The 26302-nt window shown below is 35.3% G+C and overlaps 1 protein-coding gene across 4 annotated transcripts in view; it reads right to left on the bottom strand.

Moving 5' to 3' along the window:
* The window catches only part of KYNU (kynureninase), a 103991-nt gene that overhangs the window by 59081 nt on the left and 18608 nt on the right, over positions 1–26302 (bottom strand). For all 4 annotated transcript variants that reach the window (XM_067027504.1, XM_067027503.1, XM_067027506.1 and 1 more), the window contains 5 exons: positions 20606–20726; positions 12995–13077; positions 3164–3225; positions 1535–1606; positions 259–333 (listed from right to left, as the gene is read on the bottom strand). In XM_067027504.1, coding sequence (XP_066883605.1) covers positions 259–333; positions 1535–1606; positions 3164–3225; positions 12995–13077; positions 20606–20726 — 413 coding nt within the window. The remainder of the gene's footprint in view (positions 1–258; positions 334–1534; positions 1607–3163; positions 3226–12994; positions 13078–20605; positions 20727–26302) is intronic.

Here is a 26302-nt window from a genome sequence, read left to right as displayed (position 1 = left end):
AAGAATATGTCAGACTCCAGTGGTATTAATAGGAAAATAGTTTGCTTGTAATAGCCCTTGAAAAATTAAAATAAATACACTTCTGAGTTAATTCTCTATTTTAAGCAAACTGACCTAACAGTAACAGAGTAAAGGCCTTTTATACTTTCTTGAAACTTCCATTAAAGTAATGAAGATAATAAACTTTTGAAGAAAATAAAGAAAAAAATCAATACTAAATAGAAGAATGATGAATATTTATTTATCTTTCTCATATACCTCTCTTGGCTTTATAAGCCGCATACTTTTCTCAATGTTAAGTCCATGAAGTTGAAGCTGTGACTCAATAGCATACTGGAAAAGAAAGAAGATTTATTAAATCAAGTCCAGTGTACAGAAGTACATTGAAATAACTCAGAAAAAAATAATAAAATACCAATAAAAGCAAATTATTATATTAAATTCAAGGTCAAGGTTAAAAGTGACTAAACAGAATATATCAGAGAAGAATTGCTTAACATAATTTACATGCAACAGTCTGAACATTCTTTGAAACACAAAATATTAGAAACGGATGGAAATGTAGGGATCATCTAGACTTTAGGAGTACAAGAGATTTTTAGAATAAGATATTAAATCATCTAATGCAATTCAAAACAGGGTTTACAAAATAACCAAAGTGAGCAGTGGGGACTTGCTAGGCTCCAACAGAGAGTACAGAAATGGCTTGTCCTAGAAAGAGTAAGCTAGTAAAAGAAAAGGACATCAAGAAGTTCCCTTCATTGAGAGCCCAAGATATAAATGGGAATGAGAAATTTTAGGAACCCTGAAGTTTTTCAAGTTAGGAGTTTGATCCTTTTTAGTAAGATCATGGTTATTAATTTGCATTAATTAAGTGCCTTAAAATTACAAGGTGTGGACTAGAATACTTAGAAAAGACAGAAATCAAGTTTCTCCAGTACTAAAACTGAAATACAGCACTAAAACTGCAATATACTTTAATCTGTGTCTGTGTCTGGAACAATCATATTTCTTACCAACTGTGATTCCTGAAAAAGTAGCATGATTTTTTTTCTTGAACCACAAGAAATTCTTTTAGTCCTTAATACATTTTTTTAAATTATAAAGCACCAATAATTATGCTAGTGTGCTATGAAAACAAATGGACAAATAAATGTTTATATTCCTACTTTATGTACCTAAAAGGTTAAGTACTGGTATATGTATCGATTTAATTTCATAAAATAAAACAGCAACAAGAATTAATAAAACATTTATAACTGCACTTAATTTAGACCAGCGATTTGCTCAATGTCTTTAAAAAGACTAATCAATCAATGTTCCCATTCAATTCTTTCCTCCTTTAACACATGTTTTACTTGAACGAAAGAAATAAAGCTACAATAAAAATATGCATAAATCAAAAGCATTTGACAGATCTTTTTATTATAAGGTTACTTGGAAAAGACTAGTGAATAAACATTCAAGTCAAGCAAATGATATGCTCCTTTAGGAAGAGTAGAAAGAATATAAATATAATTTGAAGAATCCTTACATGATCTGAAGGGAAGGCTTTAGCTTCTAGGAGAATTTTATACCGTTTGGGTGTAGGCTTGAAAAACGATAACTGCAATGAAATGGATTTATTGAGAAATGCGTTAATGCACAACTTACACATTTGTTCATTTTATACCACACTTTCATTTTATAATCTCCAGCATTTTAAAGGCATTAATTAATTACACAGCTAGATGTCTGTCAAAGGTACCTTCTCCGATTAGCCTTGTTTCCAGTAAATTCTAAAACGGAAGAAGATACTTGCTCATTATGTTTAGCAATAGGAAAGCAAATTTGGGAGAAAATGTGAATCAGATAAAAACACATTCTCAAACTTTACTTAAATGTTAATTGAAAAATTAACTTCCCAGTGCGTTTAATGACAATTTCTCTATTATGAGACAAATATCATGTTCTGTGTATATTTTATTTACATTGATTTATCTAGCACTGCAGATTTGGTTTCTAGTATATAAGATTTCTACAGTTTTATGATTTTATGAAATCTAATTTTAGGTCCAACTGAAAGTACCTTTGCCCTAATGAAACATTTGGCATTTCTAGAGACACCAGGGAGAAGTAGCTCGTGTGTTCAGTGAGGCCTTTTCATTTCTCCACAGTTCCTGGAGAAGCAATACTGACTGACAGTAATAACAATGAGGATGATTACTACTGTTAATTGGATGTTGACCACTGGCCAGGGTGCTAAAGTAATTTTCACATATTATCATGTTTCACATGTAGAGGTAGGTATTATCATCCTCATTTTTACAGAGGAAAAAATTAAGATTGAGAAATGCCAAAACCCTTGTCCAAAGTCAAACAGGTATTAAGTAGCCTAGATGGGTGCCAAGCCAGAGGTGTCTGAACTGAAAACTATGCTGTTACCATCATAGTTAACATACTCCACAAGTACTTTCCTTCAGGCATATTTAATAATCATGTCTATAGTTTATAAAAATAAAATATCAATATCTTAACTGTGCATCTTTGTCCTGTAGACATGTTTTCAAAATCTCACTTAAAAATGAAATACAAATTTTTCATAGCATCAGACAATTACTATAGGTACCATATTTCAAATCAATAATATATTTAACATTCTAAGGCATACACATTATTAAGTTCTTAGGATGTAAGAAACACCTAAACACAGTGACTCATTTAAGGTACTTGGTCCTTTTTCTCTAATTTAGTTTTATTTTCTAATTCTTTTTTAATCTACTCCCCCCAAATTAGTCTACAAAGACATACTAATCCATAGTCCCACCCTGCTAAAGCCCAGCATATTGGAAAACTGTCTTTCTGAAAAGCTCACTGTTTGCTACCATTTGTACATCATTGTTTTGTGTGTGTGCAGCAGTTTTGCTTTTTACCCACTGTGACTCTTGTTCCTTATGTTCTGAGATAAGAGGTATTCATTATTCTAAAGCTCTTTGCAAAGTCAACTCTCCCATGGTTACGAAGAAGCCATTCTATCATGGTCCAGCATTTCCTGGTAGAAATGAAAATAACCTCACAACTTATTTTTAAATAAGTAAACCTCCAAATGCTCATGGATTAAAGATTGAAAAGTGTCAGATTCGTAAACAGTGTATACTAAACATTGGTGGAAAAGGAAGCTTACCAATAGAAGATGTAAATTAACAGTCAAACCATTCATTAGGGCTATTTCTTTCTCATTGGCTCCTGCAATATAAATATATCATAATTTAGATTTTTCTATTACTTCTAAGAGTACCTAGAAAAACAAACTATCACTCCTTCATCCTTAATGTTTTTAGAGATAAGGACACATTTGATGTGTCATCACAAAGAAATGGAAGTTTTCCCACTTGACTCATTTTATCAAACGATAGCTGGACTCATATGCACATAGCTAGCTAAAAATTATATTTCCTTTTTGACATAGTAAATAATAATAACATAATAGTGAAGCATTTGCTAAACTAAAAATGATTTATCCTATCATCAGCTAGGTTGCCAAATTCCCACAGAGCACATTTTTGTGGTAAGTGTATCTCCAAAAGGAATCTAAAAATAAATGAAAGCCCATCACATTTTTAAAGCTGGTTGTTTCTAACATCAAATTAAAATGCACCTTTAATAAAAGAAGGCAATGTTGCTAAACGTAATTCACTGTTATTACAGTGAGATATACAATACTGTAGTTCATAAGACAAAAGAGCTAGGAGCAAAGTACAAAGAGCTAAATAGCTCTGGGGTTTATTTATACACACTGATATAATATAATTAATACAGATATGTATTATCTGATGAAGAAAACACACAAAATTAAGATATCCACTACACAATCATAATCTGATCTAATTCCTGTTAACAAGGGTTTTGCCACTGGAAACAGACCCAGAGACAAAGCATACATTGAATACTTAAGAACTCAGAGTGCAATAACAAAGATAATAATACTTTCCCTATTTTTAGTTCTTATGATGTCTCTTAAAGGCAATTAGACCTGTTTAATAGGAATAATTTCTCTTTACTATCACTGCGAAAAATGGGTTGTGAGCTTTAATGTTTGTAAGGCTGTACTAGGTGTTAGAGAAAATGCATCATACAAGTCTTGCACTTTGTATCCAATGAGATACCTCTGATAGAGTCCCATTCTTACTAAAAGAATAGACAGTAAGTAGAATAATTAATCTAATTAATAGATAGATTTTAGGTTGAGTTCACTTGAGGGGAAGCCAGTGGAAATAAGTGTATAACTTAGGAATTTATATTTCAACATAGCCATTTAAGGAAAGGCCTGTGTCTTCATTAAGTCAAGAAAAACTTTTTTGGTGCATTCGATGGATGGCTTTCCCCATTTGAATGCAAGGTTGGTAAGTAAATGGTGGCTGTTAAGCGATGTATCTCTGGTCATTGTAAGGTGAATAGTGTCTCAAGTCAAGGGACAGTAACGACAACCTCATTCTGCATTCCTAGCACTAAATAAAATGTCTCAAACATACTAGAAAGCTTAATTTTATACAGGGGCATATGTCTTCTGCTACGGTATAAAAGTCTTTTTGAAATATGGTGAAAGAAATGCTGCAAGCTTTATTTTATTTGTTTCTTTGCATTATAGTATGAATTTTTACTGTTATTTCTAAAACAAAACATTATCTATTACATCAATCTTTTATAACCCTTAACTCCCTGTTAGCTCTTTACACACATCTTTTCTAAACACTATTCATTTTAATAAAAAATATTCTGGCAGGGAGCATGGAAAGAGAAAAGGAAGGAAAAATAATACATTTGGCCCTCCTTATCTGCGGATATGAAACCTGCGGATATGGAGGACAGACTGTATTCATGGCACGACTCACTTTATATTAGGGACTTGAGCATCCTCCTGTTTTGGTATCTGTGGGGGAGCCACGCCCCAAACATACTGAGAAAGCAGAATTAGTAGAAAGAAAAGCATTTGAAAGAATGTGGTGGGAAGAAAACAAAAGAGGAGAAAGTTCATAAATTTTATCACAAGATGAAAACAAAGAAATGGAAGAGGCAGGAAGGGAGGGAGACTTTCTATACAAGGTCAGGCATTCCATTTTTGCTTAATGATTACCTTCTGATTAAAATAATTATTCATTCCTCAGGAATGTTAGTCCTTCAAATAATAGTGTTCATTTTGGATCACCTAAAATTTTTCTTGCATGGAATGTGATGAACCACAAGTGGTAGGCTGAATTAATCTAGACATACACGTGGCCTTTCCTCCCCTCACTCTCAATGGCATGCTAACATTGGATCAATTCTTTGTAAATAATCCCTGACTTGAATAATTTGTCTGCCCGCAAAAATTATCCCACCTTGGCACACTTTAAATTCAATCAAGCTCTTCACAAAATGCCCTCCTCACCTGCCAACGAACTTTGTCAAGGAGAGGTTCAGTGTACTTAACGTGCCCGTGCGTACCTATGTATATCTAAGGATGGTGCAAATATTAATGTTGCAGAACATTAACAGAAATGTTTATTCCAAATATGACCTAAAGGCACTAAAGAATCAAGCGTTGTTAACATGAAAGGGCCACCAGTCAGACTGATTTTTAGCCTATTTTCCAAAGGAAATTTATCTAATTGACCTATCTCTTTTGTTCCAATATGTATTTCTGAAATCAACATTTGTTGTTTTAAGATATTTCAATATTATCAGCATTCCATAAGACAAAAATCTTTTTTTTAAAGCAAGCTGAAATTGTTTCACGTTGCTTTTCTTTGTACCTTTTCTTTCTCCCAAGAACTTCTTGTGAAATAATGTTGAAACATCAATAACTACAAGTATGAGCTGTAATTCCCTGTGCTATACAATATATCCGTGTTGCTTATCTATTTTATACATAGTAGTTTGTAACTCCCTTAATTTGCTCCTCCCCCTTCCCTCTCCCCTTTGGCAACCACTTGTTTGTTTTCTACATCCATAACTCTGTTTCTGTTTTGCATATACCTTCTTTTGTATTATTTTTTAGATTCCACATAGGTGATATCATACAGTATTTGTCTTTCTCTGTATGACTTCTTTCACTAAACATAATATGCTCTAGGTCCTTCCACGCCCCTGCAAATGGCATTATTTCATTCTTCTTTTTGGCTAATATTCCATTATATATATATACACCACATCTTCTTTATCCATTCATCTGACTAAAATTCAATAAAAAATAAAAATAAAAGAAAGAACTACAAGTATTGGGGGCAAATTAAAATTTAATTTTAAAAATTTTAAATTTAAAAATTTTTAAATTTAATTTAAAACAACCTTGGAGGCCAAGGTTGTTTTAAAAACTTCATGAAAACTTACCAGGATTTGAAAGAGTCTATTTTAGAAGATCATATAAAACTCACTGCAGTAAATGTAAAAATTTAAATTACTTCATCTGAGATGGGTGTGAGCCAGGGTTCTCATTTGAAGAGTGCTTTCTTGCTTGCTTATTTATTGAACATAACTTTTTGTTTACAAGAAGGTGAAAGTTATGTACAAGCACTGCCTTCTTATCTCAATGCCTGGCATGCTAACGTTTATTGAGCCCTTATTATGTGCCAACACTGCTAATGTAACTTGTATTATCGTCACAGTAACTTGATAAGGTATCTACTTTGATTTCTATATTTATCAATAAGGAAACTGATGTGCACAGAAATGAACTAACTCACTTAAGGTCTCACAGATAGGAAGTAGGAGACAAAATCTTACCCTCTCTTAGAAAAAAATATTAATTGAAATCTTTGTTCAAGGTAACATTTGGAAGTGTTGTCTACATTATCCACTCCCTGTAAGTCAAATATAGGAAGCCCATGTTCATTACCAACATCTCTCTGCATCTTTCTAATCTTCATTTAATTTCAAATATTTTGCAAAGTGAGGTCCACAGGGTTCCAGGCTGCTTATTTTTGGATAAGAAGGTTAATGATGGATCTCATAACTGCCATACGATGTTCTGTATATTTTATTAAGCTGATGCAAATGTTAATTGTGGATTTTGTTGTAAGGTTTGTAGGTAGGCTAAGTCCGAGAACTTTCCACTCTATTTTTTAAATAGCAAATTCCTATGGCCTTAGAGGTGGCTAGTGTGTGGTTGAGGATTTCTGACTTTGGAGAGAGCTCCCAGGGATTATTGCTTCTCTGAGGGTCAACCACAAGTTTCATAAAGCAAATTTATGTTCACATTACAATTTTATAAGCCAAAATGTATGTATCTAGCCCTTTGTGATGTTTATGTACCCAGGGAGAAGTAGGCTTAATAATAATACTAATAATATTCTTCAGCAATTCTATTTCTAGCATCTTGATAATATGACATTAACTATAAGGGAAAGTTACTCCATGTTTTGCAGAATTGTTAGCTCCATATAAAATGTTTTATTAATGGTTTCTCTTCTCATCTGAAATGGAAATTCTTTTCTATGTCTATGAATAAATAGGGTTGCTCACTGTCTCTTCCTCTTCTCTGTCTACTCTATCAATTTCTACACATAATAATTTTTATTATACTCCTGTTACTTCTTTTTGAGAAATTTTATGGCAAAATACAGGTTGTGGTTTTAAGAACCTGGAAGATTCAGTCATAGTCCAAAATATACAACTTGTCTGTTCATGACACATTTAGACAGCCCACAAGTAGCAAAAATCAATTTGACTTCTGCTGCTGTCTTCTGTAGTTACCACATAATTTTAAAATTTATTTTGTGATTTATACAATATCTACTTCCAAAGAGGATTTTAGGTTTCTTGTATTACATGTGAGAAAGAATGATTTTTTAAAATTGCAACAGAGTACTATATATGCGGATGAGAAACAAATTAGGAGCTATTAAATGTTTTTGCTACTTCAAACTCTACCACATTTTCTCAGAACTTACTAGTAACCAAGGCAAAAGGGAACCTGCATGGGATTTGCAGCAAAGAAAATAAACATGAACAGACACACAGTACCTTCTAAAAGAATCAGTTCCTACTAACTCGAACAAAGTGAACTCATTCATTTTTCAACTTAAATTAAGAACCGTTTCTTGGACTAATATATACAATTTTAAAAGTAAAGAAATTTGGGAATAGATAATAGCTACTGAAATTTTTTTTAAAAAGCTTTTAAAATATTGCTCATAATATACTTTTGCAGATACTGTCAACAAAAAAAGTAGAAATATTTCTCCTCATACAACATAAATTGTAGAGAACAAAATAAACACTTAATAAATTAATCATTAAACTAAATATTTAGTTTAATGCACTGACAATATTTCAAATAAAATATGACAATGCATTTGTCATATTAAGGCTTGAAACTTTGAGAATATATATATATATACTATATATATATATAAAATAAACAATACATATACTGTTTATTGAGTTTCATATGTACAAATGTGACTTTGCCCATTTCAAGACATAATTGTTATTTTTATATCCCATATAATTAGGATCAAATGACTGTAATTTAATTTATACAACATTCAAGGACAAAAATCACAGAAAACATAATGAAGTTTGTCCCATACGTTACAGCTTTGTATGGTACATATAATTAGGATCAAATGACTGTAATTTAATTTATACAACATTCAAGGACAAAAATCACAGAAAACATAATGAAGTTTGTCCCATACGTTACAGCTTTGTATGGTACTTCAAAGACACACAAAAATCCCTAAAGCTAGAACTGACAAATATTCTTTAAACATTTTTAGTAATCTCAATCTTCTTACTTATCTAAATAAATCTGAATATTTAGTTGTTTTTTAATTTCCTTAGTAATCATAATGAGAGGTGGGCTGGTTTGAAATTTCAGTGATCATTCTGACATATGTATATTTTCTGGGCAACAAAACACATGCACATTTAATAAGTTGCAATAGAGCTATAAACTTTTAAACGATCAAAGGAAATCTTTTTGCAGGTTTTATGGGCTTCATAAATAAATCTCACTAAATGATAGCCTTACCACTTCCCTGGCCTGTATATAAACATCTGAACTCCTCGTTAGAGGATGATAGATACTAATCACAAAATAATAGGATTAGAATGCAATTTATGTTCTGAAAGCAAATCTAGCAAAGAAAAAAAAACAGTCCACATCTAAGGAAAACATATATGCTCAGGTCACATTAATGCAGGATTTTTTTCAGTTTTTTAAAAAATTTACATAGGTATTTGAATGAATATAATAGGCATCTAAACAATGAACATAAATGAAAGCATTGTCAAACAACTAATTAATACACCTGTAAATGTAGTCCAGGATTGTTCAGGTGGGAATTCCCTCCATGAAAATATACACTCCTCTGGATAATGCTGGCAGTCTGATCAAATGCTCTGTGCTCCCAAGATCCTGACTGGTTTGGCAGGCAATGCTATGTTTACACCTTTACCCACCCTGGCTGACAAGGTTCTGGCCTTGAGTTTGAGCCCCAAGCATCCAGGGCTCTGCAGATTCACCCTGGGGTTTCTTGTGAGAGTCCTGGAATCAGGCCCTACACACTCCTGGCTCCATGCACTACCCCACATATATCGTGCTTCCAGCTTTCAACTACTTCTTTCTTCAGCAATCAGTAGGGATTTATATTTAATTTTTTTTAGTGTTGCTATATGTTTGTTAATTTAAATTTTTTTCTATCATTTCTCTGTTTTAGGAATAGAAGGGAGCATTTTCAGTTTGTACTTAATGTGTTATCTTAAACTAGAAGCCAATCTTCTGATCCTATAATACAACCACATAAAACAGAAATGTATGTAGTGTAATGATTACTCAGTAGTAACTAGCAGCAAACAGAGCTTGTTGCTTTTGCTTGCAACCCTTCGATGGAGTGTTTGTTTTTTTTTTTTTAACTTGCTGAATGGAACAGGTTACACATTCATATAGTTCATAAACTAAAAACAGGTTTTCCTTAAAGTCTGGTAGTTTGGGGTGTGTTAAGAACCTGCTGTGTTCCCCGCTGTGCATGTGGTGGGGTTTGTCGTGCTATGAAAACCCATGTCAGAACCTTCAGGTTACCCAAATATTGTAGGGGGGCTTCCCTGGTGGCGCAGTGGCTGAGAGTCTGCCTGCCGATGCAGGGCACACGGGTTCATGCCCCGGTCTGGGAAGGTGCCACGTGCTGCGGAGCGGCTGGGCCCGTGAGCCATGGCTGCTGAGCCTGAGCATCCGGAGCCTGCGCGTCCAGAGCCTGTGCTCCGCAATGGCAGAGGCCACGACAGGGAGGGGCCCGCGTACCGAAAAAAAAAAGACTTACCCAAATATTGTAGAGAAGACTTTTCCAGTCTCCTGCCTAGATACTGGGAGCTAAGTTAGCGTAGAGGTGGATAAACATTTATTTAACTCTGTTTTCACCAAGGAATATGTTATGGACTGAACTGTGTCCTCCCTGCCTTTACCAGTGAGATTTTAGTTTAATAGAGAATTCTAAGGACTAATTTTTAGTTGACTAAATACCTAAACTATAATAAGTTTGAATCTCTCCTTGCTAAACACAGTACAAAAGCTTGAGGTTCCCTCTCCCTCTTGCTGCCAGTACAGAAGATGTAAATGGTGGCTGAAGACTAAGCTTCACCTGATTGGTGTGGGTGCTGGTCTCTTGTCAAATGTGTCCCTTAACTTCCTTCTCCTCGCAGGCAACCCCCCAACCAAACATCTAAGATAGGAAGTGCTCCTTTCTTCCTCTTCTCCCTACATGGGGTTACCAGCAAAGCCAATATAACCACTACTTAGATAGAGTAATGACTTCTGCAAATTCAAGGGTGTTCCTTCTCCCAACCTTCTCTTTCCTTCCCTTACAAACCCTCTACCCTAGACAACATCCTCCCCACCACACACCCCCTCAGAGGATCTCTGCTTACCCTTCTAGTGTGGTCTGGTAATATCACCACCTTGAATGTGAATTGCTATCCTTATTGCCCCTATTCAAGAAGAGCCAGCTGGCATGTTGTCAGGAAGCACTATTTAAAATGTGAATTGTTACAGAGCAAATGAATACTGTATAAGAACATTAAAACAGAGAGAGAGATTTCTAGTTGTGGCCTTTTCTTTTCCACTTACAGAAGTTTCTTTCATATTTCTTGTAAAGCAGATTTAGTGGTGCTGAACTCTTCTAGCTTTTGCTTATTTGTGAAACTCTTCATTTCTCCTTCAAATTTGAATGATAGTCTTGCCAGGTAGAGTATTCTTGGTCGTAGGTTTGTGGGGTTTTTTCACCACTTTATTTATTTTTTAAATAATTTTAAAAATTTATTTATTTATTTATTTATTTTTGGCTGTGTTGGGTCTTTGTTTCTGTGCGAGGGCTTTCTCTAGTTGCGGCGAGTGGGGGCTACTCTTCATCATGGTGCGCGGGCCTCTTACTGTCGCGGCCTCTCGTTGCGGAGCACAGGCTCCAAATGCACAGGCTCAGTAGTTGTGGCTCACGGGCCTAGTTGCTCCGTGGCATGTGGGATCTTCCCGGACCAAACCCCTGTCCCCTGCATTGGCAGGCAGATTCTCAACCACTGCGCCACCAGGGAAGCCCTTCACCACTTTATGCGATGCCACTCCCTTCTGGCCTTGCAGAGTTCCTGCTGAAAAGTCAGCTGACTGTTTTATGGGAGTTCTCTTATATGTAATTACTTGCTTTTCCCTTGTTGCTTTTAAGATTTTCTCTTTCTCTTTATTTTTTGACATTTTAATTACAATGTGTCTTGGTGTGGACCTCTTTGGTTTGATCTTATCTCTGTGATTTCTGGAACTGGATGTCTGTTTTCTTTCCCAGATTAGGGAGGTTTTCAGCTATTGTCACTTTAAATAACTTCTCTACCCCTTTCTTCTCCTTCTGGGACCCCTATAATGTGAATGATAGTACACTTGATATTGTCCCAGGGGTCTCTTAAACTGTCCTTATTTTTCAACTCTTTATTCTTTACTCTGCTTAGCTGGAGTGATTTACACTACTCTGTCTTCCAGTTCACTGACACGTTCCTCTGTATCATCTAATTTACTGTTGATTCCATCTAGTGTATTTTTATTTCAGTTATTGTATTCTTCAGGTCTGTTTGGTTCTCCTTTATATTTTCTAACTCTTTGTTTAACTCCTCACTGTTTTCGTCCATTCTCCCTAATTCATTGAGCATTTTTATAATCACTACCTTGATTTTTTTATCAAGTAGATTACTTATCAACACTTTGCTTAGTTCTTCTTCAGTTTTATGTTGTTATTTGTTTGGAACATATTCCTCTGTCACCTCACTTTGCCTAATTCTCTGTGTTTATTTGTATGTTTTAGGGAAGTTTGTTACATTTCCTGATCTTAAAGAAGAGGCTCTATGTAGGAAACTTACTATGGGACCCAGAAGCACACTCGTCTCTGGTTACCAGAGCTATATTTTTTGTTTGTTTAATACCTTAAATTTCATATAAGATTTTAGGCAATGCTGAATAATCAACCCAATTAAACAGATAACTTTTTTTGAAATGTTAACACATTTACCATCTAAAACTATCTTGAATAGTTTTACCAAGAGTATATAGAATTCACTTTAAGGAATACATTATATACCAAAAACAGCATCAACTGTATTATTTTCAACAGCACTCAGCCTAATTTTAAAAGATCACCATGAGTTAAGTTGAAATGAACCAAAACATATTGGTGTTTTAGACCTTTAGAATGTTAAGGTTAATGTTTATTTTACCATATAATAAAACCTTAGAAAATTCATTTAAGTTGATTTTTATGAAACTTATTTAATTATAAATATGTGTTTTTCTCATTGGTGAGCAAATACTAGTCCTAGAATATATAAGAAAAAATAACATTAGTAATAAGTCTTAATTAAAGGCATGCTTACGCCTTAGTATTATGGATTAAAATAGAAAATCAGGACATTCTTCAATAAAATTTTTACCTTATAACCTATGTGTATAACTAAATGGTTATATCTTTATGATTCTTTTGGAAAAAATTCATTTGATACTTACCTACAATGTCAGTCATAAGTCCTAAAATAGTCTCATCTCCTATAATCCAAGGACGTTTCCCTACATCATGACCATAGGCTCCCCTGAAATTGAAAAGGGAGATAAACAATCTTAGTTTATGTGTGTGTCTGTGTGTATCTGTGTGAGTGTGTGTGTGTGTGTCTGTGTGAGTTTTCAAATATCAGCATTAGCAACTGGACATTTCTAAATGAGTCTTTGTAGTGTTTTAATAAAAAGCATGCTTTTTTGAAAACCAAAAGTAATACTTGAGAACTCTGCTTGTTAACTTGTCATTTACAAAAATTTCTTTGATTTCCTTTTAGTTGGGGAGCGTAGGGGTGATTAGCCATATATTTCATTATTTTTCTCTATTTTGAAGTCTAAGATGTTATTATTTTCTCTTTTCTTTTGAAAATTTCAAGACTATTTGAATACCTTACTTGTATACCATACCATATAATTGTACCTATACTAAAACATATTAACTGTTATTTGAGGCTAGAGATTAAAATTATTATTAATTAAATTTTAAAATATAATTACAATCTGTAAATTAAATAGAAGTGTATAAAATGTGACTATACTCATGGTAACATTTTAAGTAGGTAGTAAAACGTGGCAATAATCAAAGCCAACACTATTTCTTGACCTATTTTCTAGCAATTTCATCTATCATATTCTAGCTCAATTTTTTTATTCTATTAAGTATCCCAGTAGGCATAATGGAAAAAACACAAAATACGTAAGAGAACTTCAACTGTCTGGTAATTTCTATCAAATGAGGAGGCAAAATATTTGAAAAATATAGGAGAAGAAATTAAAACAAAGGATTAAGAAGGGAGTGACTTTGTGTACTGTTACAAACATATCTTAGGAAGCTTTGAATTAGATTATTTTTAATTCTTTTGGAATCCAAAGGCTATGTAAACTTGGAAGAAAAGAATGAGCACGTGCTCTATGTATAGTGCTAATTGTGATGAATACATGCTCTGAAATTAAGTAAGCTGGCAGTGGTGAGCTGGTAAACCTTCTCGCAGAGGTGAAGGGTAGCAGAACACACCACACTAAAATGTAGCATGGTGGTATATAGATCATCTTGAGCTATAGGCACTTGAAAAACAGAAAATGCATGGCAAAGCTTTCTCTGAACTTCCCTATCTGCCTAAAGACAGATCCTTCAAAAGGAATTCAGTTGTCATTGATTCTTAGCACAGAAGAGATTAGAAGTCAGTGACACCCCAGACAAACTTTGTCACAAACTATACCTCTTATCTATTCTTCAAGGACCATCTTTCATAGAAATCCTTTACTCTCCTCTAAGAGACCTTCATCGCTCCTCCTCTTTCCCTATTAACATGGGATTTAAGCTTGAATTCTGAGCCACTTTTGGGAGTTACTCATTTTTCCCTGGGTATTTCCTATGTATACATGTGGTATTCATGTTAATACACTTCTGTTTGTTCTTCTCTTGTTAATCTTTTATTACAAGCTCTCAGGTAAAAACTCAGTAGGGTAAAGGAAAATATTTTTTCTCCTCTACAGAGCAGTGGGGAACTGGAAGGGAGGAGCCCTGTTTTTTAGCCCTTGCTGTTTTTTGCGGTATGACTACCTCCATTCAAGTGGCCAATTTGGTATCAACAAAAATCTTGAATATTTAGCAATTGGCTCCATCACCTGGGATGAGACAGGTCCAGGGCAATACTGGGCCCGAGGCTACATTTATTAGAGGTTTATAGGGCCTAATTTTCCACTTTTATAAAAGTAAATGGGTTACAATATACAACTTAAAGGATTGCTATGAAAAACAAATAACATGTGAAAAATATTGGTACATGGTACCCTTTTCTGAGTCTTCTTTCCTAATGAAAATCTAATGTTAAAATTCACTTCACCAGCATGAGGTGTAAAACACAACTTTTAAACTAATATTTCAATTACCATATAAACTGAGATGAAGGAAGAAGACTTTCTTTGAGAATAAACATAGATTATAAGAACTAAGGAGGAAAAGAAGGGCAACTGTTAGTGCATATTATTCATATTATTATTAGATAGCCTGCAGCTTGCCTCTTTCTTGACTTCTAATATAAATACTAAAGACAAAAATCATTATCATTAAATAGTATTTAAAGGCAGATATTTGGATACTTTTTAATTTTAATCATATAGAGCTCCATGGCCTTGCTGATAGCACAATACATCTTATTACATTTAGGTAGTAAAATTCTATGTTCTGCCTCAGAGAATTTATATCTCAGAATATGATGCCACCTACTTCTCACTCTGGTAGACACCATGATAATAATCTTTAAGGATACTTTCTTCTTGCAATGCTTTTGTCATCTTCCTCCCTTTAAAGTATCACACACAGAGTCAGCTTCTTCATTTTGTCAGTCTCCTGGCCTGAGATAGTGAAATGTATTTGGAAAGTGCTATCCAGAAAACTCAAAGTAAAGTGGCCTGTCATTAGAAAGAGCTGATGTGGATCACACTGCAGTCATAATGTACATATTCAGGTTAAGAGAAAGATTATGTTGTTCTCATTCAAAACTGCTTAAAATAGTTGCAGTGTAGCTGCAATCTTCTTTGACAAATACTGAAAAGGAAAAGAGAGCATAGGAAAGCATTCACTCACTACCATAGCGTCAATCATTGCCTGAGTGGGCTGTTCTCAGAGAAGTCTATAAAGCAGTATTTGCTCAGAAAATTAAATTTCAGAATATAAAATCTAATTAGGAAGTTAATAGAAATGTGGATCCTCTTTGAAATACGACTATGCTTTAACCATCCTACAAAATGAGAAGTGGCCCTGCTTTTAAAAGCCACCCTCAATAAGCGAATAAATAAGACTTCACAGTCTTCCTTAATGATATCACAACTTTTTTTCTGTGACCCAGTTGTTGATTAGCCAACAGAGATGTCAGGAAAAGCTCTGTCACATGTCATACCACATATTTTCTTATTTATACTGAAGGGTGGCAGAAAATGCCACACTAAAACTGGCCTCTTTGGCATAAGGATTATTTTGCACAAAGCACAAAGAATGCACTTGAGGGCTTCCCTGGTGGTGCAGTGGTTGAGAATCCGCCTGCCAATGCAGGGGACATGGGTTCAAGCCCTGGTCTAGGAAGATTCCCATATGCCGTGGAGCAGTTAAGCCTGTGCGCCCCAACTACTGAGCCTGTGCTCTAGAGCCCACGAGCCACAACTATTGAGCTCGGATGATGCAGGTACTGAAGCCTGCGTGCCTAGAGCCCCTGCTCCACAACAAGAGAAGCCACCACATGAGAAGCTCGCTCACTGCAACGAAGAGCAGCCCACTCTCGCCACAACTAGAGAAAGCCCACGCGCAGCAACAAAGACCCAACACAGCCAAAAATAAATAAATAAAATTAATTAATTAATAAAAAGGAATGCACTTGAAAAACAGCAAATGCATGGGGAAGATATCTCTGAACTCCCCTTATCTGCCTGAAGACAGATCCTCCAAAAAGGACTCAGTTGTCATAAATTCCCTCCTCAGAATTTTCATCAACCAGAGGAGATTTACTCTTGTCACAAGAGAGGAGACTAGAAATCAGCACCACAGCCAGACAAACTTTGTCACAAGCTATCACACTTCCCATCTATTCTTCTAAAGTTCCATTTATCCTAAAAATCGTTTACTTTCCCTAGAGTAGCCTCTATACCCCTCCTCTGTCCCTATTAAGACAATACATAAGCTCTCAAATCTCATTGCTTTTTTGGATATTCACTTTTCTTTTTTTCCTGTGATGCCCTCATGCACTTAATGTTAAAAATGTACTTTTATGCCTTTTCTCTTGTTAATCTGCCTGTTGTGTTTATTTCATAGACCCAGCTAATGGATCTAGGAGAGTTAGGGGGACTCTCTCCCTTACAATACACTTTTTTTTTTTTTTAAAGAAAGAAACCCATAAATTGAACCACTGCAGGTCTGCAGGAGCAGACCTCTCCCATGTACTTTACTAGTACCGTTTATGCACACACATTGCCATGTAAGTTGTCACTGTCTGCAAACCAGGCCTTTTATTCCTAATATGTAATTCAGTGGGCTATTTTTCTCCTTAAATAATTCTACCTAATATGTCTCAGTTCTTAGAAGAATCCCTATAAAAACACAAATGTGGCAAATTTTTGCTCCTATGAAAAAGAAAGAAATTTATTTATCTAACAGATAAGACAACCCAGAAGACCTAAGATACAGTGATTATATCTTAGGGACACAATATACATTTCTCAACTTACAATGTGCTCTTACACTATCCTTGACTTTTCTTTAGTATAAATAATCAAAAATGGTAGCCATATGAATTATAAGATTGGATGGCATTGTGACCAGTGATGGTTTATTTTGTAGATAAGTAGGTAGTATGTCTACAATAGGCCATAAAAGATGATGACATAGAAGATGAAAACCATGAGCCAAATGTCATTTCCTACATTATAGGTCATGGATGGACAGAGACTTGATATCAATATCCCAGAGTAATATCTTTCTTAGAGCACTCAAATTTCTGTTACTGTTAAGATTATACATTTTTAATATATTTTTTTCCATTAAGCAACGAATTTCAATGTGCATTTGAGTGTTTAGTGACTGTGTAGCTCTCTTTGGCTCAGTTCTTCTCAAAATCTCACTGATCTAGAAGAGGGGGAGGCACTGGCCTGGCTTGGGTATCAGCTAAGAAGTAGGGCAGAAGTGGGGTTGGAGGAGATGAAGAGGAACAGATAATTGGATAAAACTCACCACAGTAATGGGAGGCCCTGGATCTAGAGGCAAATCAAATATATGCAGGGGAGATTTAGTACAAAAACAAAAGCAATAGCCAGAAAGGGAAATGAAGGAACCAACAGGCCACCAGAGTGTCATGAAGATTACTTTAAACTAAAAGCATGTGGACAAACAGCAGCCTAAGAAAGAAACACTATCTAGACTTAAGGAAAGCCTCCTGAAAATGCCATTGCCATTGACCCACCATCAGAGAAAAGTGACTCTTAGCACTAGGAGTTACAAGTTTACTTTCCCTCCATCTTCCTCTTGGGGGGCTTCCAGCCCAGAAAGATACTGCCCATTATCATCAGGATGGAAAAGCCCAAGAGAACCTTCCATACTTTCCTACTGAAGCCCTAAAACTCACCCCTTTTGTTAAGTTGGTTTTAAACCTTTACTCTGGCTGATCAGTGAATCACTGTTTGTAGAGTGCTTCTGCACACATGTGAAATAAACTTTTCTCCTGCTAATCTGTCTGTTGTCAATTAATTCTCAGGCCCCCAACCACTAGAATGTAAGTTGGTAGAGGAAAGGTTTTCCTCCCAACACCTTAGCTGGAAAAGGACAGATTGGAATTTTAAGGTAAATATTTAGGAACAAAAAGTAATGAACAAACCCATTTGAGATGAAAGATCAAAGGTGGAATAGGGGAAAACAGGATTGTGATCATGCACCTCAAACACCACTGACATCAGGCTGGCAGGGCTATGATGTTGACTGGGCCACCACAGTTTACAGCAAAAAGACTAAATAAAACAAACTAGGTACCTAATCTTTTTTTCAGAAGAAGTCTTTTTAAAATTTAGTTTACATTGCTTGAAACATTACAATGCACCTCCTTGCTAAATCGTCTGTCTGATGAAAAATAGGTAGAAGGGTTTAAGATTATGTAATTTTCTGATGTCCAGGGTAAAATATAAAATTGAAAGGTAACAACAATAGAAGGGCATTATGACAGAGAGGCACTTTCCTGGAACGTAACTGGAATACATGGCTTGAGAATAATCAACCAGTCTTTTAATAAAGTAGGATAATCATAAGAATATGAATAGGATAGAAGAGCAGCATCTTTTTAAAATACCTGAAGGATAAAAATGCACAGTCTTGCTGAATGAATATCCAAGAGTCAAGGACACTCTCCAAAGTTCAAATTCAATCTAATTCTTTGCTATCTTTTACATTAAGGCCAAAAATGAATATTAACCATTTTTATTAACTATGACCCTCATTTTTTTTTTTTTTTTTTTTTTTTCTGTAGTACGCGGGCCTCTCACTGTTGTGGCCTCTCCCGTTGCGGAGCAAAGGCTCCGGACGCGCAGGCTCGGCGGCCATGGCTCACGGGCCCAGCCGCTCCGTGGCATGTGGGATCCTCCCGGACCGGGGCACGAACCCGTGTCCCGTGCATCAGCAGGCGGACTCTCAACCACCACACCACCAGGGAAGCCCAACCCTCATTTTTAAATACTAAAGCCTGCTAGTGCAAAATGCTTCCAAATGTGGTGATATTTATTTTTCAATTTATGCATAAATGTTATGCAAAGTTATAATAGGCCTAATAAACTATATAAAACCCTATTATTCTTGCATTGAGTTGTGAACTTACATTCTTAACCACTTAAATTAAGAAACTTTGCAATGTTATCTAATAGCCATGGTAGTAATCATTGGCATAGTCAGTGTAAACTAAACTTTATAGAAGAGGTTTTGGTCCCATTGTAAAAGACCATTGGCCTGAAAAATATAGAAAGCTGGAAAAGACATTCTGAGCTTCTATAAGAACCAAATATCTTGCTCAGAATTCTTATCTGTTTTGGTTTTATCTTCCTGAATTTTTATTCCTGTCCTTCAGGTTTAGCTTCCCCTTCATATCTATTTTTCAGATTCTAAGAGTCAAAAAATATTTTAAAAATAGTTATACTATTTTTAATATTTTAAGTATAAAATGTTTAAATAGTTTAAAATATTTTAAAATATTTTCAGTTTCAGCTTTATCAGTAATCACTGGGGAAGGATAAGAAGTACATAAGATTAGGTTATTTTCCTTAAGGGATTTACAATATAGCTAAGAATATGAAACTAATGAAAGTAGACACCTCTAAACTGCCTGTTGTAGAGCACTGATTATTAATGCAATAGACATTCAGGGAGGGCTAATTAGTGATTGAGAAGGTTGATATTAAAGAAGGTAAGCACTGAGGTTAGCAGAGAGTATGAAGGGTTTCATAAGCAGAAGAGTAAAAGCAGAACGTAAAAGAAACAGAAAAAATTGAATCCTAATTTAAGATTCCTGCATGGTTAGCTAAGCCCAAATGGAGCATCTTCTCAATAATCATGTTCAATTGGGGGAGGGAAGCACTTTCTGTTCCACTCAACCTCCTGTCCCCACCTCAACAATTTTTATTTTCTTATTTATAAAAATTAGTGTGGTAGAGTTTAGCCAAGAACTAATCATGAAAATACTAAATTTAATCCTAAATATTAACTGCCTTGTTAATCATTTAGAAAATTTTAAATAAATAATTGCATATGATGTAGATATGTCAATTCAAGGGAGGGACTTAAATTTTTAAATATTTCAAAAGTTTTGATAATAAAAAAAAAAAAGCTTTACTATTGATTCTGCCACTAATTTGCCATAATACCTTATTTACTGATCCTCAGTTATTTCATCCAGTATTGAATGACACAATCCCTTGGGTTCCCTCTGCTCTAAAATTCTAAGATTCTACTATACACCTTTCCAAATATTAGACAACCTGGTGTGATTTTTTAAATTCTTATATGAGATGTTGAATGATAGCTTTTGAAATAATACTTACATTTTGGCCCACTTATCTAGTTCTTCTTCCAGATATGTTTTAACCATTTTTGGTTGAAGGCCAAGAGAATTTCCCAAGAAATAGATGGCTTCTTCATCCTTATTCACTAAAGATAAATCAACTGAAATAGAAGAAGAGGAAAAAAAAATACTTATTCAATTAATTAACATTCTTCCATTTGACATTGTTAATCCACTACAAACAATGAATGTAATTAACTCCAAGAAAGATGATACATATCTTACAATTCCTCCCAAAGATAACATCAGGTTCTCTGAAAAATAATCTTTTATATTTTATATTTTAAAATACAGTTTAAACAGATAGATGCTTTTGTTCAGATCTGTCATATTTATTATGCTCCACAAGGAAATCTAGATTAACAGCGACTCCCAATCATAAATAGCTGATAGAAAAGAGTTAAAACCAGAATTTTTACAGAAATTATATCAGCCTATCTAGTCATAGCAGAAGGTTACCAGAATTTAGACAAGTAATAATCCTGGTATTGTAGATCAGGCAAATTTTAAAAATCTAAATGATTATTTATATATCTGAAGTAGATATATTGAATTTATAGATTTTTGTTCTCTTTGTATGCATATAATATTAATACATATGTAGGCAAAGATTGTTCTCTATATCTATGTTTTATTCAAATAAATCAGAACTTTAGTGATTTGTTTTATAATTCTTAACCTTGATTGCAGTAAATGCAATTTCATTAGCAAACCAATCTATATGCTTAAAAGTATTTTCTAGAAATGCACAAGTTTATAATTGTGTTCTACTAAGTTTTATCTTAATTCTATGGGAAGAAAGATTAAACTTCTTGCTGAAATTTGAATCATTTGGTAGTATGCTTGTCTTTATTTAGACTACTTAAATCTTTTCAGGCTTTTTAAAAGCATACCATCTAATTCCACCTACTTTTATAGATCCTGTGTCACTTTTTCATTGGCATTTCTTAAGTCAGACCCAATCAAAGAGGTGTAAATACTGTTCACACACTTAAATTGGATTAATTAACAGTTCTTTGTCAATCTAGAGAGCAAATACTGAAGGATTTTATTTAGAATTCAAAGGTTTTAATTGGTGTACCATGGCTCAAATTTCAACTAAGCATTCAAATAAGTAGTTTAAAGACTAAACATGTTCTGTGTGTGTCAGCCCTATCAACAACCCAGGAAGAGGAGGCAACCACCAGATCTCTGCTCCCATTTTTTTTTTTTTTTGTCTTGTTCTTTCATTGGTGACACTTTTACAGATAAATAAGTATTGGATTACTTTTACTTAGAAAGTCATTTTTAAAATGTGTTCAGTGTGAAAAAAAAGTAGAATTGTAAACGGAATTATCTCATCTCTTACCGCCCCAAAGTGTGGTTCCCCATCTTCAACTATTTTCCTTTTACTTGGTTGAGTTTTGGTTTTTTTGTTTGTTTGTTTTTTTGTCTCAAAGCACATCAAATGGCACCATGTGAGCATTCATTTGGCATTATGTAAAGAGGTAGAACAGAGTATCAAGAAAGTGCTTTGGTAATTACCCACAAGAATGAAGAGATAACACACCACTCTCCAACCTAATGCCATCAGATCTTTACAACATGAAAGACAAACAGGACTTTAAACTGTGGGGACCTAGACTTCTCTTCTCTGAAGAATAATAAGAAAATTTGTTATTAAAAGTTGGTACTCTTGGCAGTCATGGGGTCCAGGACATGCTACCTAAAAATATGGCACCTTGGACTTCCCTGGTGGCACAGTGGTTAAGAATCTTCCTGCCAAGGCAGGGGACACAGACCCTGGTCCGGGAAGATCCCACATGCCGCAGAGTAATTAAGCCCGTGTGCCACAACTACTGAAACCCACGCACCTCGAGCCCATGCTCCAAAACAAGAGAAGCCACGACAATGAGAAGCCTGCACACTTCAATGAAGAGTAGACCCTGCTCACCGCAACTAGAGAAAGCCTGCACAAAGTAATGAAGCCCAAATGCAGCCAAAAATAAACTAATTAATTTTTTAAAAAGTATTAAAAAAAATACAGCACCTTGGAATAATGGATGTTTTAAGCTGAAGGAATTTGACAAATGGCTAGTGTAGGAAGAACTTTCTGACCTTCACCTAACCAAGTCATAAGGTGCTCACATCATAAGATAGCTGCCAGCATACCCTGGAAGAAGTTGTGACTAGTATCCATATCAAATCCAGCTCTCCCATCAAAAGCATTGGGCACACACAGTCTGCAGAGGGATGCTCCCACCTAAGAACATCCCTTCAAGACCACAGTAGGTAACTGTTTCATGTAAATTCATACAGGCAAAGTTAAGTGGACTGAAAAGTCAGAAGAACTACCACAACTGAAAGAACAAGAGGAAGCCATTGAAAAACGTAATAAAACATAAATAAACAATTTACCAAAGAATTCAAAACATTGATAATCACAAGGTTAACTGAATTAGAAAAAAATAATTGATCTAAACACTGATATTTTAACAAGGAACTAGAAAATATAAAAAAGACCCAATCAAAAATAAATAATTCAGTAACTAAAATAAACACATTAGAAGGAAAGAATAATAGACTAAGTGATACAGAAGAATGCAAAAGTGATCTGAAAGATACAATAATGAAAATCACCCAATTGGAACAGCAGACAGAAAAGAAAATTTTTTTATAAAATGAAAGCAATTTAAGAGATATCTAGGATAACATTAAGCATTCCAATATTCACATTATAGGGATATTAGAAGACAGAGAGAGAGGGGATCAAAAATGTATTTAAAGAAATTACGGAGATTGGTTCAAGATGGTGGAGTAGAAGGACATGCTCTCACTCCCTCTTACAAGTACACCAGAATCACAACTAACTGCTGAACAATCATCGACAGGAAGACACGGGAACTCACCAAAAAAGATACCCCACATCCAAAGACAAAGGAGAAGCCACAATGAGATGGTAGGAGGGGCACAATCACGATAAAGTCAAATCCCATAACTTCTGGGTGGGTGACTCGCAAACTGGAGAACACTTATACCACAGAAGTCCACCCACTGGAGTGAAGAATCTGAGCCCCACGTCAGGTTTCCCAATATGGGGGTCTGGCAATGGGAGGAGGAATTTCTAGAGAATCAGACATTGAAAGATAGTGGGATTTGATTGCAGGACTTTGACAGGACTGGGGGAAACAGAGACTCCACTCTTGGAGGGCACACACAAAGTGTGCTCATCGGGACCCAGGGGAAGGAGCAGTGACCCCATAGGAGACTGAACTAGACCTACCTGCTAGTGTTGGAGGGGGCCCTGCAGAGGCAGGGGGTGGCTGTGTGTCTCTGTGAGGACAAGGACACTGGCAGCAGAAGTTCCGGGAAGTAATTCTTGGTGTGAGCCCTCACAGAGTCTTGCATTACGCCCACCAAAGAGCCTGGGTAGGCTTCAGTGTTGGGTTGCCTCAGGCCAAACAACCAACAGGGAGGGACCCAGCCCCACCCATCAGCAGACAAGTGGATTAAAGTTTTACTGAGCTCTGCCCACCAAAGCAACAACCAGCTCTAGCCACCATCAGTCCTTCCCATTAAGAAACTTGCATAAGCCTCTTGGATAATCTCATCCATCAGAGGGCAGACAGCAAAAGCAAGAAGGACTACAATCCTGCAGCCTGTGGAACAAAAACCATATTCACAGAAAGATAGACAAGATGAAAAGGCAGAGGGCTCTGTACCAGATGCAGGAACAAGATAAAACCCCAGAAAAACAACTAAATGAAGTGGAGATAGGCAACCTTCCAGAAGAAGGATTCAGAATAACAAGAGTGAAGATGATCCAGGACCTCGGAAAAATAATGGAGACAAAGATCGAGAAGATGCAAGAAATTTTTAACAAAGACCTAGAAGAATTAAAGAACAAACAAACAGAGATGAACAACACAATAACTGAAGTGAAAAGTACACTAGAAGGAATCAATAGCAGAATAACTGAGGCAGACGAACAGATAAGTGACCTGGAAGACAGAATTGTGGAATTCAATGCCTCAGAACAGAATAAAGAAAAAAGAATGAAAAGAAACGAAGACAGCGTAAGAGACCTCTGAGACAACATTAAGTGCAACAACATTCGCATTATAGGGGTCCCAGAAGGAGAAGAGAGAGAAAAAGGACCCAAGAAAATATTTGAAGAGATTATAGTTGAAAACTTCCCTTACATGGGAAAGGAAATAGTCACCCAAGTCCAGGAAGTGCAGAGAGTGCCAGGCAGGATAAACCCAAGGAGTAAAATGCCAAAACACATAGTAATCAAATTGGCAAAAATTAAAGACAAAGAAAAATTATTGAAAGCAGCAAGGGAAAAACTACAACATACAAGGGAACTCCCATAAGGTTAACAGCTGATTTCTCAGCAGAAACTCTACAAGCCAGAAAGGAGTGGCATGATACATTTAAAGTGATGAAAGGGAAGAACCTACAACCAAGATTAGGATCTCATTCAGATATGATGGAGAAATCAAAATCTTTACAGACAATCAAAAGCTAAGAGAATTCAGCACCACCAAACCAGCTCAACAACAAGTGCTAAAGGAAGTTCTCTAAGTGGGAAACACAAGAGAAGAAAAGGACCTACAAAAACAAACCCAAAACAATTAAGCAAATGGTAATAAGAACATACATATTAATAACTACCTTAAATGTGAATGGATTAAATGTTCCAACCAAAAGACACAGGCTTGCTGAATGGATACAAAAACAAGACCCATCTACATGCTGTCTACAAGAGACCCACTTCAGACCTAGGGACACATTCAGACTAAAAGTGAGGGGATAGAAAAAGATATTCCATGCAAATGGAAATCGAAAGCAAGTTGGAGTAGCAATTCTCATATCAGACAAAATAGACTCTAAAGTAAATACTTTTATAAGAGACAAAGAAGGACACTACATAATGATTAAGGGATCAATCAAAGAAGAAGATATAACAATTGTAAATATTTATGCACCCAACATAGGAACACTTCAATACATAAGGCAACTGCTAACAGCCATAAAATCGGAAATTGAAAGTAACACAATTATAGTAGGGGACTTTAACACCACCCTTTCTCCAATGGACAGATCATCCAAAATGAAAATAAATAAGGAAACACAAGCTTTAAATGACACAGTAAACAAGATGGACTTAGTTGATACTTATATGACATTCCATTCAAAAACAGCAGATTACACTTTCTTTTCAAGTGCACACAGAACATTCTCCAGGATAGATCACATCTTGGGTCACAAATCAAGCCACAGTAAATTTAAGAAAATTGAAATCATATCAAGCATCTTTTCTGACCACAGCGCTATGACATTAGAAATGAATTACAGGGAAAAAAAACGTAAAAACACAAACACATGGAGGCTAAACAATACATTACTAAATAACCAAGAAATCACTGAAGAAATCAAAGAGGAAATCAAAAAATGCCTAGAGACAAATGACAATGAAAACACGACGATCCAAAACCTATGGCATGCAGGAAAAGCAGTTCTAAGAGGGAAGTTTATAGCTTTGCAAGCCTATCTCAAGAAACAAGAAAAATCTCAAATAAACAATCTAACATTACACCTAAAGGAACTAGAGAAAAAAGAACAGACAAAAGCCAAAGTTAGCAGAAGGAAAGAAATCATAAAGGTCAGAGCAGAAATAAATGAAATAGAAACA

Source organism: Kogia breviceps, chromosome 2 (assembly GCF_026419965.1).
Source record: "Kogia breviceps isolate mKogBre1 chromosome 2, mKogBre1 haplotype 1, whole genome shotgun sequence".
In the NCBI taxonomy this organism is placed as follows: Eukaryota; Metazoa; Chordata; class Mammalia; order Artiodactyla; family Physeteridae; genus Kogia; species Kogia breviceps.
Note: the sequence above shows the minus strand (reverse complement) of the source record. Positions and strands in the feature narration are given on the sequence as shown.